The following is a 16,791-nucleotide window of genomic DNA, read 5'->3' on the forward strand; positions in this document are numbered from 1 at the left end:
TCTTTCAAACGTCACAGTGACATACAGCCAACTGTCATTTTGCTACACGAGTAAAAAACCTGGTTATATAAAGATTAAATAAGTGAAGAAAACACAGAAATGAGGAGCACAATGATAGAAATTGGACATTCTATTGCTGTTGATAAGTGTTGATGTTGATCAAAGCCATAAAAAAAGCATTGAGGTCCATCGTGTCACACAACACAGAAAAATTCTTCATGAACCGATGTATGTAAGAAGGGTGGGAAATAATGAGGTGTAATTAGGAGAACTGTGAGGTGCAATTTGTATTGCTGAGGATCTATAGTAGTGACAGTGGTCAGTCAAGAACCTTAAGTGGTATAATTTCCCTTATACATTAATATTAGCAAAAAAAGACCAATTTTATTACAGAATGAACTAAAAAAACTTTTGCTATATAATACCTTGGTTAAAGAAATAAGACTTATGCAAAGACTTGTAATTTTGTGTCACTTGAAATGCATCAAATGGACATACATTGTTTTATCACTTATTAAAAAGTGAAACATATGCACTGTAATACTTCAAAATATTACAGTATACCTAAGTATTACAGTGCATATGCTATATCAAAAATATCAAGCTGAATAGGAATCTGTTCAACATATTTTTGTAGCCTACATATATAATACGGAGAGAGGCGCAGTCCTACAGTTAATGGGCACTTCAGTGCATGTGACTTGGACTGATGTTGTTGCCTATCAAACTCATGTTAAGTGATGCAGGAGCATATAGGGTACCCCATTTCTTCCCATCGTATCTATGTATTCCTCAATTCCTTGCCCCCTCTTCGCCTTGTCTTCTCCACTTGTCTCCTCGTGAAATTGACAATAAGAAGTAGACCAGGCTAGGAAATGATTATTGGGATGCAGCCCTTACAGCAGCTGGGGAACAGAGTAGGGTCTCTACTGTACACAAAATATACACATCAGGGAAAAGCAAATTCCACAGTGCATACCTCCCACGGTGTTCCTGATGCTGTTAGCACTGCGGGTCGTGATGGAGTGAGGCTTTTTGCTCCGTCCTGTTGAAGGACATGCACAAACTGTGGCTGAGTTCATGTTCCATCCTGTCAGAACAAACTAAGCGAGTTCTCACTTATCCAGGACCTGTGGCTGGGGGATCACTGCCTGAAAGTACAATTTCTGCACACTTGGCTGTGCTGGGAACAGCAAGCAGAATGGATGAAAATACACAGCCCTCAGATAATAGCGCAAAGGGCTCAGAGAAAAGCTTTCTTTTCCCACCAAAATTTCATTGCTCTTACTATAATCAGTAGAAATACCCATGATTTCAGAAAAATGGTTTTCAGCCAATTCCAGGATAATTATGGCTGTAAACATAATCTTTTCTTGTCAATTTTGTCATTTGTTTTGTTCGGATAGGATCTTTTTTTGTAATGTGCCATTTCCTCAATAAACTTCCACTTCTTAATTAAATGCCATAATTACTCCTGGGCTGAATTGCACAATAGCATTCTGATAAATCACTTTTTGAAATATATTGCAAAAAATGTAACATTATATCCACTATGTTACAGAAGTAATGTGGAAATATTGTTTAGCTACACTGTAACTACACAATCTGTATGATTCTGAATATCTGTCATTTTCAGTTGTGGACCAGCAGTGCTTGACTAGCTCATAGTTTATAATATATTGAGGCCAAAAGTTTACATACACCTAGGCTAAAGATATTCAAAGTCAGTTTTTCACAACTCCGCACATTTCATGTTACCATACTTTTCTTTTGGCAAGTCAATTGGGGCATCTATTTTGTTCACATCAAAGGTAATTTTAAAACAATCGATTAGAGACAGACTTATTTCAGCTTTAATTCACTATATCAGAATTCCAGTGGTTCATAAGTTTACATATGAAACAAAAGATGAAACAAAAATTGAACTGTTTGGCCATAATGATCAAAGCTATGTAAGGAGGAAAAAGTCTGAGGCTTTTAATCTGAAGAACACCATCCCAACTGTGAAGCATGGGGGTGGCAGCATCATGTTGTGAGGGTGTTTTGAGGGAAATGGAACTGGTGCACTTCAGAAAATAGATGGCATCATAAGGAAGGAGGATTATCTAGAAATACTGAAGCAACATCTCAAGACATCAGCTAGAAAGTTAAAACTTGGTTGCAACTTCTTCCAGCAGGACAATTCGCCTAAACATACCTCCAAAGTTCTAACAAAATGGCTTAAAGGCAACAAAGTGAAAGTACTGGAGTGGCCATCACAAAGCCCTGACCTGAATCCCATAGAAAATTTGTGGACTAAATAGAAAAAGTGTGTCCGCGCAAGGAGGCCTACAAACCTGACTGACTTACACCAGTTCTGTCAGGAGGAATGGGAAAAAATTCTGTCAAAGTATTGTGAGAAGCTTGTGGAAGCTACCCCACGCGTTTGATTCAAGCTAAGAAATTGAAAGGCAATGCCACCCAATACTAACTAAATAAGTGCATGTAAACTTTTGACCCACTGAAAACATGATATATTACATAAAAGCTGAAATAAATCTGTCTCTAATGACCTCTTTGGAAATAAAGTAGATGTCCTAATTGACTTAACACAGGAAATGTATGGTAACATGACGTGCGTGGAGTTGTGAAAAATTGAGTTGAATGTCTTTAGCCAAGGTGTATGCAAACTTTTGGCCTTAACTGTAAACTAGCTGGCTACCTAATGTTATACAGTATAGTGCCTGCTGCACACTATCTACCATAATTGTAAAGCTATCTATCTATCTATCATTAGTTAGTTAAACAGGATAAATGTCTAGATAGATAATGTATTGTATATTGATTTTTGATTGTTCCATTTAAAATTGTAAACACAAGTCTACACTTTTTTGATTATTAGATTTTGATTATTATTAGATAGCTAACTAGTAGCTGACATTTCTCCCCAAAGTTTGATGCTGTGTAACTGGCTGCGGTCTCAGCAGGTCTTTCTTCCGAACACTTCCTAGTTAATTGGTGGTTCAATAAAATTCAATGTACTAAAATAGAGTGCTCTCTCAGGTGTAAATAAAGGACCCCAAGAGTGGGTCCAGTGCGCTGTCCTTGCCTTGGTATGCCCCGCTTCCGGTAACAGCTGCCTCTGTGCTGTAGACCTGGCTTTGCAGCTCGTCCACCTGCTGGAAGGCATCCAGTTTTAGGCTACGCTCCTGCAGGAGCTGGCCTCTGACCTGACAGGGACAGCAGATTGGGCACAGGGAGAGCATTACTCTAAGGAGCACTGCGAATGTGTGTTTGTGTGTGACAGAGCGAAAGAGAGGAGCATGGGAAAGATGTTTGACAGAGAGGAGCATGAAGCAGGAACTAGACAGAATATGAGAAGGACAGACAAGGTGCTGCACCCTTACCCGCTTGATCTCCTGGTGACTGCGCAGTCGCTGCAGCTGGCTGTCTCGGTCGCTCTGCTCCATCCGTGTGCTCAGGCTTCTGAGCTGTTGTTCCCTGCTGCTGACTTCCTCCTGCAGCCGCTGCACACTGAGCGAGCGCAGAGCATCCCGCTGCTGCCGCCCACGCTCCTCCTGGGTCTGCCGATGGTCCACCTCCCGTAGCTGCTGACCCTATAGGTGTGGTCATACCCTGTCACTCATCATTATCAAAGGTTGCTGTTTCTGTGGGTGGGGTCAGATCCTGTCACTCATCATTATAAAAGGTTTCTATGTCTGTGAGTGGGGTCAGATCCTGTCACTCATCATTATCAAAGGTTGCTATGTCTGTGGGCGGAGTCAAATCCTGTCACTCATCATTATCAAAGGTTGCTGTGTCTGTGGGCGGAGTCAGATCCTGTCACTCATCATTATCAAAGGTTGCTGTGTCTGTGGGTGGGGTCAGACCCTGTCACTCATTATCAAATGTTGCTGTTCCTGTGGGTGGGGTTAGGTCCTGTCACTCATCATTATCAAAGGCTGTTGTGTCTGTGGGTGGGGTCAGAACCTGTCACTCATTATCAAAGATTGCTGTTTCTGTGGGTGGGGTCAGATCCTGTCACTCATCATTATCAAAGCTTGCTGTTTCTGTGGGTGGGGACAGACCCTGTCACTCATCATTATCAAAGCTTGCTGTTTCTGTGGGTGGGGTCAGATCCTGTCACTCATCATTATCATTACATTATATTACAGGTATTTAGCCGATGCTCTTATCCAGAGCGACTAACACAACTTTTACATAGCATTAAACATTGCATCCATTCATACAGCTGGATATGCACTGAAACAATGCAGGTTAAGTACTTTGCTTAAGGGTACAATGGCAGTGTCCTACCCAGGAATCGAACCAGTGACCTTTAGGTTACAAGACCAGTTCCTGACCCATTATACTACACTGCCGGCCATTATCAAAAGCTGCTGTGTCTGTGGGTGGTGTCAGACCCTGTCACTCATTATCAAAGGTTGCTGTTCCTGTGGGTGGGGTCAGGTCCTGTCACTCATCATTATCAAAGGCAGTTGTGTCTGTGGGTGGGGTTAGGTCCTGTCACTTATCATTATCAAAGGTTGCTATGTCTGTGGGCGGAGTCAGATCCTGTCACTCATCATTATCAAAGGTTGCTGTGTCTGTGAGTGGGGTCAGACCCTGCTACTCATTATAAAAGGCTGCTGTTCCTGTGTGTGTGTCAGTTCCAGTCAACAACAAAACATATAACTAAATAAATAAATATCCATGCACAGGTGGACTTATGCATGGATCTCCACCTCCGCAGGCTGTACTCATGTGCCCTGTGTGAATGCAGGATCCCTTCAGTGGTGATTTAAAGTGTGTATTTCAGTGTGTGTTCTGTTTTGGGGTCATGTGACAGAGTGTGGAGTAAATGTGAGCATAAGGGTCACCTGTTTTTTCAGAAGTCTCCTGGCACTGCTGTACTCTGCCTGGCACTGCAAAAGGGCTCTTCTGGTCACGTCCAGCTCCTGCTGCAGCACCTCTATCCCCTCCTCTGACATCAGCTTCACTGTTACTTTCTCTTTCTGGAGCAGAAATGCCTCCTACACAGAGAGAGACCCACTTGCGACTTATCATACAACACACTCACTGTACACTACACTACACTCACCCCCTGCTGTAATATGTTACACACAGTACACTGCACTACTTACTACACACAGATACGATCACTACACAGTTTACACTGCACACTGGCCTACCTGTCTGCAGTGGTGCAGCTGGCTGGACAGTTTCACCTCACTGATGCTGTTCTTCCATTGGTTGAGGGCCCTCAGTTTGCATATGAGGCCTTCCAGCTGGCTGTTCTCCTCCCGCAGGCTCTGCAGGTCTGAATGCTGAGAATACAGAGAGAAAAGCTGTCGTTCACAGACCACTAAAAACCTGCTACTCTCGCAACCTTTACATTTATTTATTTTTTTGAGACAGCCCAAGAAATGGTTGGAACCCTCACTCTCACACTCACACACAGTGATGGTGTGAGTAATGCTTAACATGCACTACATGATACACTACACTTTACTGTCGCAGACTAATTTTAAATACCATAGGCTACACATTAGTTTTTAGCCTGATTGAGGTGCTGATAGACTAGTGATTTAGAAAGTCTGGTATCAAATGTGAGAGAGCATCCAACCTTAGTCATCTCAAGCTTGTGCAATGTAAGGGAGGCATAAGGGACCCCAAGGTAAAAGCAGTAACACTATGTGTAAATAACTCCACCCAGAAGGTTGGTTTTAATATATAAGCCAATTACAAATGAGAAAAAATAAAGAAACACAGTTAAATAGCATTACAATGGCATACTGGGAGCCAAACATAACACATTCAGGGTTGAATGAAAATGGTGACACCTTTGACAGAGTCTCTGTGAGAGCCTCTTCATCCTCGGTGGTGCCAAACCTCCTCCTCAGCCGGGCAATGCTGTCCACGGCCTCTTTCCTCACCCTGCTCACCAGTATGGTCACATCTCGCTCCATTCGCACATAGTATTCATCCAGCCTGGCCTATCCTCCACACAGGGGAAGGGGAGAGATGGGATCAAGTAAATCTCAAAAGTGAGATTTTTTACACAAATAGAGGGAAAACAGATACACTGTTCACAAGCAAGAGGTGCCAAAAAATTCAAGCTTTGTACCACAAAGAAAACCCACTTTATCAAGACAGTATAACACTCAGAGAGAGTATAATTTGCATGTTTTAGTAATGTTCTACAGAATTGATACTTCATGAAATAACCCGAGGTTCAAAATAACCATTAGTTAGATTAGTAGTAATATCAGCTGGTTATCATTAGGCCAAATAAAACATTAGCTAGCAAGATAGTTAGGTAATTATTCTAATGTTATTTTCTGATTTAATATTGGATGTAATCAGCTGTCTATTGGAGATACTTGAAGACAGAATTCTTGCCAAAATAAAAAAATTTTTGTTTTTGGTGATTGTCTTTTTCAGATATAAAGAGATGTTTCATTGTACAAATTTTATAAAATATTAGATCCATGGAGAGCTGGTAGGCTTTTATGGAAAGTTTGATGATTATGGTACCTCTCAAAAGTCAAGGAAATGCATAAAATGAGCCAGAGGGGTCTTGACCATTCAAACTGAGGAAGCCATATTTTTTATTTTTGGCGTCTCTCGAACATGAAATTCAATTATTTTAAAATTTGTCATTAGCAATATTTATTCATTGTGATTTTGAATATGGATACAAAGTACCAGTGGTGTGACAATTTTGACAGTTTAATGTTTGTTCAAACTGTGTAATGCTCAGCCCCTCGGACATTATCCCGCTAAGCCAATACAATGGCTCAGCAAAAAAAGCATAATTGTTATCAAAACATGCTTTTCCAAATATAAATTTGCTTTATTCCTTTCATACTAGATGACGAAATATCCTCTATTTTAATGTGTTTCTTCTTTTTTACATATGATAAATTAATAAATGGAGCCACATTCCAACACATAGGGCTCTATTTTCACACATAGGGCTCTAATTATTAATTAGGCTTATTTCAAAATATTTACTCAAATCTAGCTGCAAACAAATGTTAAAGAAAGAAAAAATTATTTGTTTGAGTAACTTGTGAACAAAAAGTGAAGTTAATTTCATCGCATGAAAAGATGTAGACTCCTCACTGTAGGCTACAAAACTGTAAATAGTAGGCTAGGCTATGCTTTGCACAGTTCACATTATGATTATCAATATTCTGGTGTTTATGAATAAATACAACTGTGGTGAATGGATTACCAGGTGTTTGTTATTTTCGTTTATTCACACAAATTTGTCCAAATGTACGACCGAATGTTTCATTAGTCACAATGTTTGAGTTTAATATCAATGCATAATGTCGCTTGGTGAAATTGTTTATTACTGGTTGCCAATTTGGTCATTTAAATATACAAGTAAACTAGTTTCTGTATTGGCCATTTCAGTATATGATGGGCTAACGTTTCATTATAATATCCTACCACACACTCAAACTGATTAAGCACTTCATAAAAGTTTACTGTGCGATTTTAGACATTACTTTGTGAAACAAGGTATTAGACTGACAGTATAAATTTTTTTGTGATAACAATACAAAATCGATGTGCAGATGGCAGTAGTACACTATGGGAATTGGCAGTGTGCCAGGTCGCTTTATACCCCACTCTTAAAGGGGAATTTCACTTTATAACACTTCTGGGGTCATTTTCACACCTACCTGGGCTTTTGTGTGCACCCCAGACAGTTTTTAGCTTGCTTGCTGCAATATTTCGATATTTAGATATACCCGTGTAAGCAACCCCCCGCACCCAATAGAAGCCCATTCAACATCAAACTCCACGTTAGACTCATTGTAACCATGCGTCCCTACTTCTCATGACTGATATTGTCCTTCTAAATGAATGTGTCAGACTTTAATTTTTCGATTAGTTATTTCATTTTAAATGTCTAACGTTAGAAACAAAGACCTTTTTTTGAGCGCAAGTCCACGTACTAGTAGGGTTTCCATTTTTTCTTTTTCTTCGATTTTGTTTCGCGGCAAAATCGAGAAGAAGCCAAGACACATCGCCGTTCACACCTGTGTCTATCATGCGTCTCCAAGGTGTCCAGCTGACCACTTGTGTTCAGATTTCGTTACTGCCTACGTCACTTTCGCTGGAAGGTCAAGAGTCTGTCGCCAGACAAGCGCCAGATTTGTTCCGCATGGGCTAGCTAAGAAAACAAAAATGTTTCAAGAACTAATATACATTTACGGACTATTCCAACTGTTGAGACAAAACTCCCCAGTGGTGGAACGAACTCCCCGTCCCTCTCTGAACCTACCCCTCACTACCCATCTTCCGCCGTGGCCTGAAGACTCATCTTTTCAGACTATACCTGGACTAACTACCACCACGTTCTATATTTCACTCTAAATCCACCCCCCCCCCCTTCTTTATGACACTTGTTACATGTTGCCCCATCCCAGCACTTTTTGGTAATTTGTATTTGTCCTAATACTGTAGCTTATTCTTCTGCCTAGTTGGCTTTGCAGAGGTTAGGTCAGAATACTGTTCACTGTGTGAACTAAACTGTGTTCTTGGCTAGAAATAGCTGTACAAAAAAAGTATTGTATCTTATTGAACCTGTGTTTAGTAGTTGTCTATGACCATGAAATGCACTTTTTGTACGTCGCTTTGGATAAAAGCGTCTGCCAAACAAATGTAATCTCATAAAAAAAACGTTTTCAACGTACAAAAATGCCAAGTTACTCACACATACAAGACGTCATTTTAACGTAACTTGGCGTCATTTTGATGTATGAATACTTTTAATGGCAGGCCTGGATTTTGGCAGTCTGAATGAATGAGTTATAGACGGTGTATGTCTTGTATGTGTGAGTAACTTGGCATTATTGTACGTTGAAAACGTGTTTTTTTATGAGATATAATTTCTTTTTGCAAAGCGTTTTATTATGAGAGTGAGAAATGCGAAGTGACCCTGTAAGAAACAGTTGTGGATTATGGCTATCCTTGTGTGAATTTGTACATGATGAGCGTGTACCGTTTAGCAGTTTCGGTTTGCTATATATGTAAAACAGTGGCTGTGACAAAGGGTGCGGTGGCGTAAGAGTAAATGCATGAGAAACGCAGGTGAAATATGGCCAGTGTATGTACTCACGGCCATCCAACGAGCCTTGATTGACAAAAGAATCAGCAAGCTCGTAAAATTAGAGCTCCCTATGTCGCAACTTGTGTAGCCTTCTGTCTTGCTCCATTGTCTGTTATTTCATGGAGATGCACTAGTGTTTGTAAAGTTTATAAGGCATTTTGATAGGCTTATCTGCAGGTAGGAATCCTCTTCGCTGTTTTACTAGGCTAGAACCGGAAAACTTGATAGTGGAGAATAAGAGCAGACGCATATGTCCCAACAGGCTTTGCATATGAGAAAATAACAACAGTGTGAGAGAAATTAGAAGAAATTATGAAATTGCGTAGTTGAAACAATGTTTTTAGCAGAATGGGCATGTAGGTGAAGGTTGACATGATCACAGACTACAGTGCGAAGTAAATGAAGTGACCATGAGTGAGCTTAGTTTCCTTATGGAACGGTATATATAACAGTCGGTATAAAGTATTGGTTGTTAAAGTGGAGGGTTAATATTGTGTGAAATCTATTGCACTGATGTGCTTTTCTCATGTTCAGTAGTAGTAGTTATAATTATGAGTGAGTCATGATTTTAAATGTAATGTTTTAATGGGGAGTTACAGAATGTACATACGTAGTAATTGTTTGTAAGTGGCTAGATAGAGAACAGGGCGAGGTAACATGAATGTAGAAACGTGGAGTTTGCTGATAAGAAGGTTTTGTACGGTAGCCAAGTGAAGAAATATAGTTAGTAGAAATGGCACAGTGGTGAACTGGTGTAACTTTTAAATAAAAGGAATACATTTGCCGTCATGAAATGCATATGGGTGGCCATGAATGAGTTTTGGTAAAGCAAATATAAGCGTAAGAAAACGTTAGTGTAAAATAGGAAATTATCTGCCTGAGGGCGAGGTGGGATTCAATCCTTCAACCGGAAGTTTACCAGTGTGTGACTTTGTTAGTGCAGCACCATGACATAGCTGTGCAATGCCTGAAATATCATTAGCAAACCTGTCCGTGGTTTTAAAGAACACAGGCCAGTAAGCACAGAAGAGCTCCCATTGAATCCATATGGCTCTGCAATATTGTAGCCAGTTAATAACTGAACGTGCAGACGGTACGTCATAATGCAGTGTATACGTTCAGTGAATGGCGTGTAGATATGGTGCAAAAGCAATAATTGAGAAGTAGTAGACAATTATTAGTGAGGGTAAAAGCAGGTTGAAGAAACGTGTTCCTAGCCAGGCTTGAACCTAGAACCCCACATTCCCAAGACTGGGACCTTGCCCACTAGGCCACAGGCAGACTAGCTGTTTAAACTGCAAATGTTTCAGAGTAAGAAGGTATGGGTATTTTGCGTGTGTATGCGCGTTTTTGATTGGGTCGTGTAGGTGAAGATTTGGCTGGTGTCGGTAAAATGTCCAATGGGGAGACATGTTGTTAGTGGGATAGGCGGCAGGAAAAATAAGAATGAGAAGAAGAAGAAGAAGAAGAAAGAGAAGAAGAAGGAGAAAACGCAAAATCCCCTTAGTTTGGGGCTTTATTGTGTGGACATGTGAAGTTGTTTATGAAATCTGTCTGTTGAAATTGGGTCAGAATGTACAGAATTTAATGTTTTTAAGGGCTGAGTGTCTGTGGCTGTTGTGGTTATTTCTGTGGGGAACCCTGAAAAGTGAGAAACTCTCGGTGCTGCATAGGTATGGGGCATGCCCCCGCCAAGGCGTAACTTGGCGGGATGGCATACCTGCCATCCCAATGTGATGTATTTTCCTGTTACGTCCTTGTCGGGGACGCATCAGGACGCATTAGCATTTACACTACAAAAGATATGTGGTCAAATGCATCCCAGACCACCTCGGCAAGTGGTTTGAGTGATCGGATCACAATGCATCTTGGTGGTCGTTTGCGCTTGTATTTAGCGCTGTCCACTTGTGATCCGATCGCCCAAGATACATTTTAAAACCAAGTGTAAACAGGGTCTTTGTGCCAGACATGGCTGGATGTAATCAGACACCCCAACATATCAGCCGAAGAAGTTCGCAAACGAGGACTGTATGCAGCGACCACTTTGAAGCCACCAACTACCAAGGCGACCGTTTGAAGCCCAGAGTTGTACCCTCCGTTTTCCCATTGTTGGTCGAACCGCTCAAGGTAGGTACTAAGCGGACTGGCTAAAGCTATCGTGTCTGTCTGTGATAGGATGTCTACGGTAACAGTTAGACAGCTTGCTGGCTGTTGTTATAGGGTGCCACCATCCATTTATTTCATCCTCAGACATTTCGGTTTTGCTAGCTAGTAGTAATACAACACTATTTCTACGACCAACCTAATGTTATTTTCTGCAGGTACGCCCACATCAGAAGTCGCGCAATGATATGCATCCTTGAGTTCGACACTAAACTGCCTGGGTCAACTTCCTGCATTTGTAAAGGAAAGCAACAAAAGAGCGTAAAATATTAACATAATTAAATAACTATTCAAAAAATGAAGAGCGACACATTCATTAGAAGGACAATATCAGTCAGGAGAAGCAGGGACGTACAAAGAGTCTACCGTGGAGTTTGATGCTGAATGGGCTTCTATTGTATGGGGGCGGGGGGGGGGGGGATTTGCTTACATGCGTATATCTAAATATCAAAATATCAAAATATTGAAGCAAGCAACCTAAAAACTGTCTGGGGTGCACACAAAAGCCCGGGTAGGTGTGAAAATGCCCCCTGAAGTGTTATAAAGTGAAATTCCCCTTTAAGGGGAATAAAAAGAGGTAATTTGATTGGCTATGAGTGAATTCTGCTGCAACACACCCACTGATAATATATTCATCATAATCCAGCAGGATTATGATGAATATAGTTATGACCTGTTTCATGCGCTTTGAGCTGTGTACTCTTTGCCCCTAGTCACAAAACTACCATTACATTCAGTAGTCACGCACACTGCACCCATAAGCCACGCCACTGACGAAGCCCATGCGCCCTGCAACATTGATTCCGGAAAATAGAGCCCATAATCGTACATGCATAGCCTTTATGAGAAAATAAAAAAGATCAAGTAGGCATATATCCAACGAGTAATGAATAAATCCATTACTCGTACACATCCCAAGTCACTACCATCACAAACATTATTCTCTTGTAAAGTGTCTGTGACAGTGTCTCCGTAAAAAGGTGTAATACAAATAAAATATAATTTAATTGATTTTCCCTTGAAAGACAGAATAGACAACAAGCTAATTAGCCAACTAGCCAGCTAACATTCCTTCACAGATAGAAGGACAGCCGCGATACAGGCACCTACCTTCAGCTGAATGCAGGATGAGAAAAGATGTTGGACCAAAGAGTCATAGCGGTGCTGGTGTTCGAAATTCAGCTGCTGCTGTAAGCTCATCCGGTCATCCTCCATCTGTACCAATCGCGTGCGCAGGGCGGTGATCTCCATCATTATCCCCCGACAGAGCTCAGCTACCTGGGACAATCAGCGCATCACATTCAGGGATCAGTCACACACACCTGCCTGCCTCACCTGTCACACAACATACACTAAGCAATCACATTCCATGCCTACATACATACATACACATAGTCTCACTCCATACTCTTGACCTTACACTCACTCATCGCCCACTCACAGCCATGCAAATATCTGCAGACAGACATACATGCAGGCACAATTGCACATAAATATATGCTCAAGGACAGATATATGCACACTGTGATGGATTGGTGACCCCTCCAGCGTGTATTTCTGCCTTTCACCCAATGCTGGGATAGGCTCCAGCCCCCCCCCCATGACCCTGACCAGGAGTAAGCAGTTTATAAAATGGACTGATAGAGTAGTTACCGGTTTCATTTGGCGCTACTACCTCGAGATCTTCCCAGCAGAGGCAAAATTGCATGTATGTTCTTTGTATTTCCACATAAACTACTTTTGTTTCGGAACTCTATTGTAGAATTCCAAGTTCCTCAGGACACTAGCAGCTTAAAATTTTAGGACACTCAAATATATGAAAGCATGAATACATAATAACCGAATAATACGTAAAACATTTCACAGTGATTGTTTATTATAACAAAACGTGTACCTTCAATGAGGGTAGATTTTTTATAATGACCTAATTGGTGCAGCGTTAGGTGCAGGCACAAATGCTTGTGAACAAAGTCAAATGACCTGTTAAAGTGAGCCCGGATGCCAATTTAGTTTTAATGTTTGTGCATGGAACACCTGTGAATACATTGCCAGCAGAAGGTGTCACCTCCATCTGCAACTAGAATGATTACACAGGAAGAGGGAAGCAGATAATAAATTGTATTAAAGAAAACAGCTTATTTTCTGAAAAGTTAGGTATTTATATGTTGTTATTTGAGTAACATTTATGACATTGTGAAAAATAAACTGTCAAAATATTTTTTCTGAAAAATCGCCAAAACAGGTTTGACGTCCCTATTTAGGGTCTTACAAGTTTGATATAGCAAACTGTTGTAATATGACAAAAGAGTTACTGGATCCATAAAAAATATTTTCTGGTATTAGGGCTTTATTTTTTCCAAATACTAATGTTATCTTAAAATCTAAACATTCATCTTTAGATAGTGAAGTATCACCCTGAAATGCAACGCAGTGTGACGTGAAGTACAATGCAGAATAGTGGAAGCTGTCCTTTTGAGGAAAAATTACAGTCTGCTGCCCCCTACTGTCGGAACCCTGCAAGCATCTCCCTCTGGCCAGTAGAACCTCTCCCACAGAGGCAAATGCATCAAATGAAACCTATAACCATGGTAGATGGATATACAGTGCCCTCCATAATGTTTGTTTTCTTGATTTGGCTCTGTACTCCACAATTGTAGAGTTGTGATAAAACAGTAAAGCATATTCTCAGCTTTTACTAGAGGGTATTTTTATACATTTTGGTTTTCACCATGTAGAAATTACACCTCTTTTTATACATACCCCCTTCATTTCAGGGCACAGTAACATTTGGGACAAATGGCTTCACAGGTGTTTATGATTGCTGTGTACAATTTCTACCTTAGTGCAGGTATACGGCCTCATACAAACTTGTGGTTTTTCAAAACATTTCATAAACATTTTAGTTGAGAGGTTTTTGCTTCTATGACCCGACCCTACACATTACTTAATGCATTCAGTGGTTTTCGACACCTAGAATGCACTCCACACAGTACGTTTCCTTAACTGCGGACTTGATCTTTTGTGTTACTAGGTGTACCATAGTGATGTTTACGGCCAAAAAAAAAGTGAAATTAACAACATGGATTGATTTGCCGCTTTCCAAACATTTGTAGTGATGCAACGCATCTCCTCTGCCATCCAAGTTGAACTGCAATAGGCAGCCATAATATAGAGGTAAAATATGATAATCATAATAAAATAAACAAAAATGTTCAACTGGCAAATTAACTATGAAGTAATGTATGTCATTTGTTCATGAAGGGAAATAATTCTACAGGTAGGTTTCCACAACTGATCCTGCATACATTCACGGCTAAACACAGTTAAAGGTTTTTTAAACATTTCCAATCCTAGCTCCAAGGGGTCTTAAAATTAAATATTGCAGTATTTCTTTGTCAATTTTGCAATATTTAAAATGAATTTTTTTGCAACCCGAAAGTATGGATTTGAGGGTTTTATGGAGCTGAAACGCTTTTTGAAATGGGTTTTAATGCTAGTGTGTACGAGTCCTAAGAGCTTTCCATTTCTAGTTTCTGTTTTTGGAGTTTTAAGTTTTTCAACATGAGGACCAGAGTTCTGCCAATGAAAGTCAAGGAAGCCATTATGAGGCAGAAATAAGAAAAACTGTCAAACTGACATAAGCTTACAAAATCAACTGTTTGGCACATCATTAAGAAGAAAGCTCAATTACCGGTGAGCTCAGTAATTGCAAAGGGCTTGGTAGGCCAAGGAAGAATTCTAAAGTTGATGACCAAAGAATTTGCACCATAATGAATAAAAACCCCCAAACACATGTCCAACAGATCAGAAACACTCTTCAGGAGGCAGGTATGGATGTATCGCAAACCACTAGTTAGACGCCCGGTTACAGTTTGTGAAGAAGTACTTAAAAGAGCCTGCAGGCTTCTAGAAAAAGGTTTTGTGGGCAGAAGAGACCAAGATTCACTTATATCAAAGTGATGGCAAGAACAAAGTGTGGAGGCCAAAGGGAACTATCCAAGATCCAAAGCATAGCATCTGTAAAATGTGGTGGGGGTGTAATGATTTTCCCATGTATGGCTATCATAGGTACTGGCTCACTTGTATGTAATGGCTGCAGCTAGAAGCACTGTATTTGGTCAAGTTTGAGCAAATGCCTCCAAAATCATTGGATGGTGCTCCCTCCTACAATAAGACAATAATCCCAAACAAAAGAGTTTTTCAAAGCCAAAAAGTGGAAAATTCTTGACTGGCCAAGTCAGTCACCCAATCGGAATCCAACTGAACATGCGTTTCATATAATGAAAAGAAAACTTAAGACAGCTAGCCCCTGAAACGAGCAGAAGCTGATAATGTCTGCAATACAGGCCAGGCAGAGCATCACTAAAGATACTGAGCACCTGGTGATGTAGATGGATCATAGACTTCAAGCAGTCAGTGCATGCAAAGGATATGCGGCAAAGTACTAAACATGAGTGCTTTCATTTACATAAAATTAATATGTCCCAAACATTATGGTGCTCTGAAATTAGGGGTGCTATGTATAAAAAGTGCTGTATATTTTCTACATGGTGATACCAAAATTAATCTGCACTTTAACCACATGTGAATCATTTGATTACAAATTGGAAATTGTGGAGAACAGAGCCAAATTTAAAAGTATTTGTCCCAAACATTATGGTGGGCACTGTATATGCTCATTCCACATTCCATCTCCTCACCAACCCTCCACTTAAATCTCCCAAACAAGAGACCATGATCAGTCAGTCAGTCAGTGGCATGATTTTACAGAACTTAATTAACTTCAGAGTTAGACCCAAAAATACCTGAATTTCAGCTCCACAGCTCTGTCTCTGTGACTCCTCCAGTGCCTTCATGTCCTAGACACAGAAAAAAATCACAGAGAGTGGCTTAACACCACAGTCACTACTGTTCAGATTGTCACAAACAAAGGCTATCACTGGATGGCAGAGTGGTGCAGAGGTGAAAGATGTGGACTCATCACAAGTGGGGTACAGGTTGAATCCTGCAAGGGACACCACGGTTGTCACTGAGTACAAAAATGGGAACTGGTTAAATAAAATACTCAGGTGGACAAAAAAACTGTATCCTTTTCTCAAGGTAAGCATGTCAAAAAATAAAATAGTCATTTAAAGCAGTAGGATTTTGGATTACTTCCCATTGTCTTAAAAACACATCTCGCTTGACATGCCATTCTGCTCTCATTGGAACATGGTGACAGTACCTACTCTCAGTGGAACATTTTGGCAGTCCCTGTTGCACATTGAACATAGTGACAGTACCTAGTCTCAGTGGAATGTGGTGACAGTTCCTTCTCTTAGTGGAATATTTTGACCGCCCCTGTTGCACATGGAACATGGTGACAGTACCTAGTCTCAGCGGAAAATGGTGACAGACCCTACCGCATGTGGAACATGGTGACTACCTAGTCTCAGTGGAATGTGATCGCAGAACCAGCTGCATGTGGAACATGGTGACAGTACCTAGTCTCGGTGGAAAATGGTGACAGACCCTGCTGC

General features: G+C 40.6%; 1 protein-coding gene across 3 annotated transcripts in view; it reads right to left on the reverse strand.

Moving 5' to 3' along the window:
- The window catches only part of si:ch73-242m19.1, a 93,233-nt gene that overhangs the window by 6,918 nt on the left and 69,524 nt on the right, over positions 1–16,791 (reverse strand). For 2 of the 3 annotated variants that reach the window (XM_035429951.1, XM_035429941.1), the window contains exons 40-47: positions 16,078–16,131; positions 12,383–12,550; positions 5,823–5,975; positions 5,172–5,306; positions 4,860–5,012; positions 3,387–3,596; positions 3,089–3,209; positions 980–1,045 (exon numbers count right to left, since the gene is read on the reverse strand). In XM_035429951.1, the coding sequence (XP_035285842.1) occupies positions 980–1,045; positions 3,089–3,209; positions 3,387–3,596; positions 4,860–5,012; positions 5,172–5,306; positions 5,823–5,975; positions 12,383–12,550; positions 16,078–16,131 (1,060 nt within the window). Of the gene's footprint in view, positions 1–979; positions 1,046–3,088; positions 3,210–3,386; positions 3,597–4,859; positions 5,013–5,171; positions 5,307–5,822; positions 5,981–12,382; positions 12,551–16,077; positions 16,132–16,791 lie in introns of those variants that run through there. The other variant, XR_004766584.1, reaches the window with a different exon arrangement.

This window comes from Anguilla anguilla, chromosome 1 (genome assembly GCF_013347855.1).
Source record: "Anguilla anguilla isolate fAngAng1 chromosome 1, fAngAng1.pri, whole genome shotgun sequence".
NCBI classification, from domain to species: Eukaryota; Metazoa; Chordata; class Actinopteri; order Anguilliformes; family Anguillidae; genus Anguilla; species Anguilla anguilla.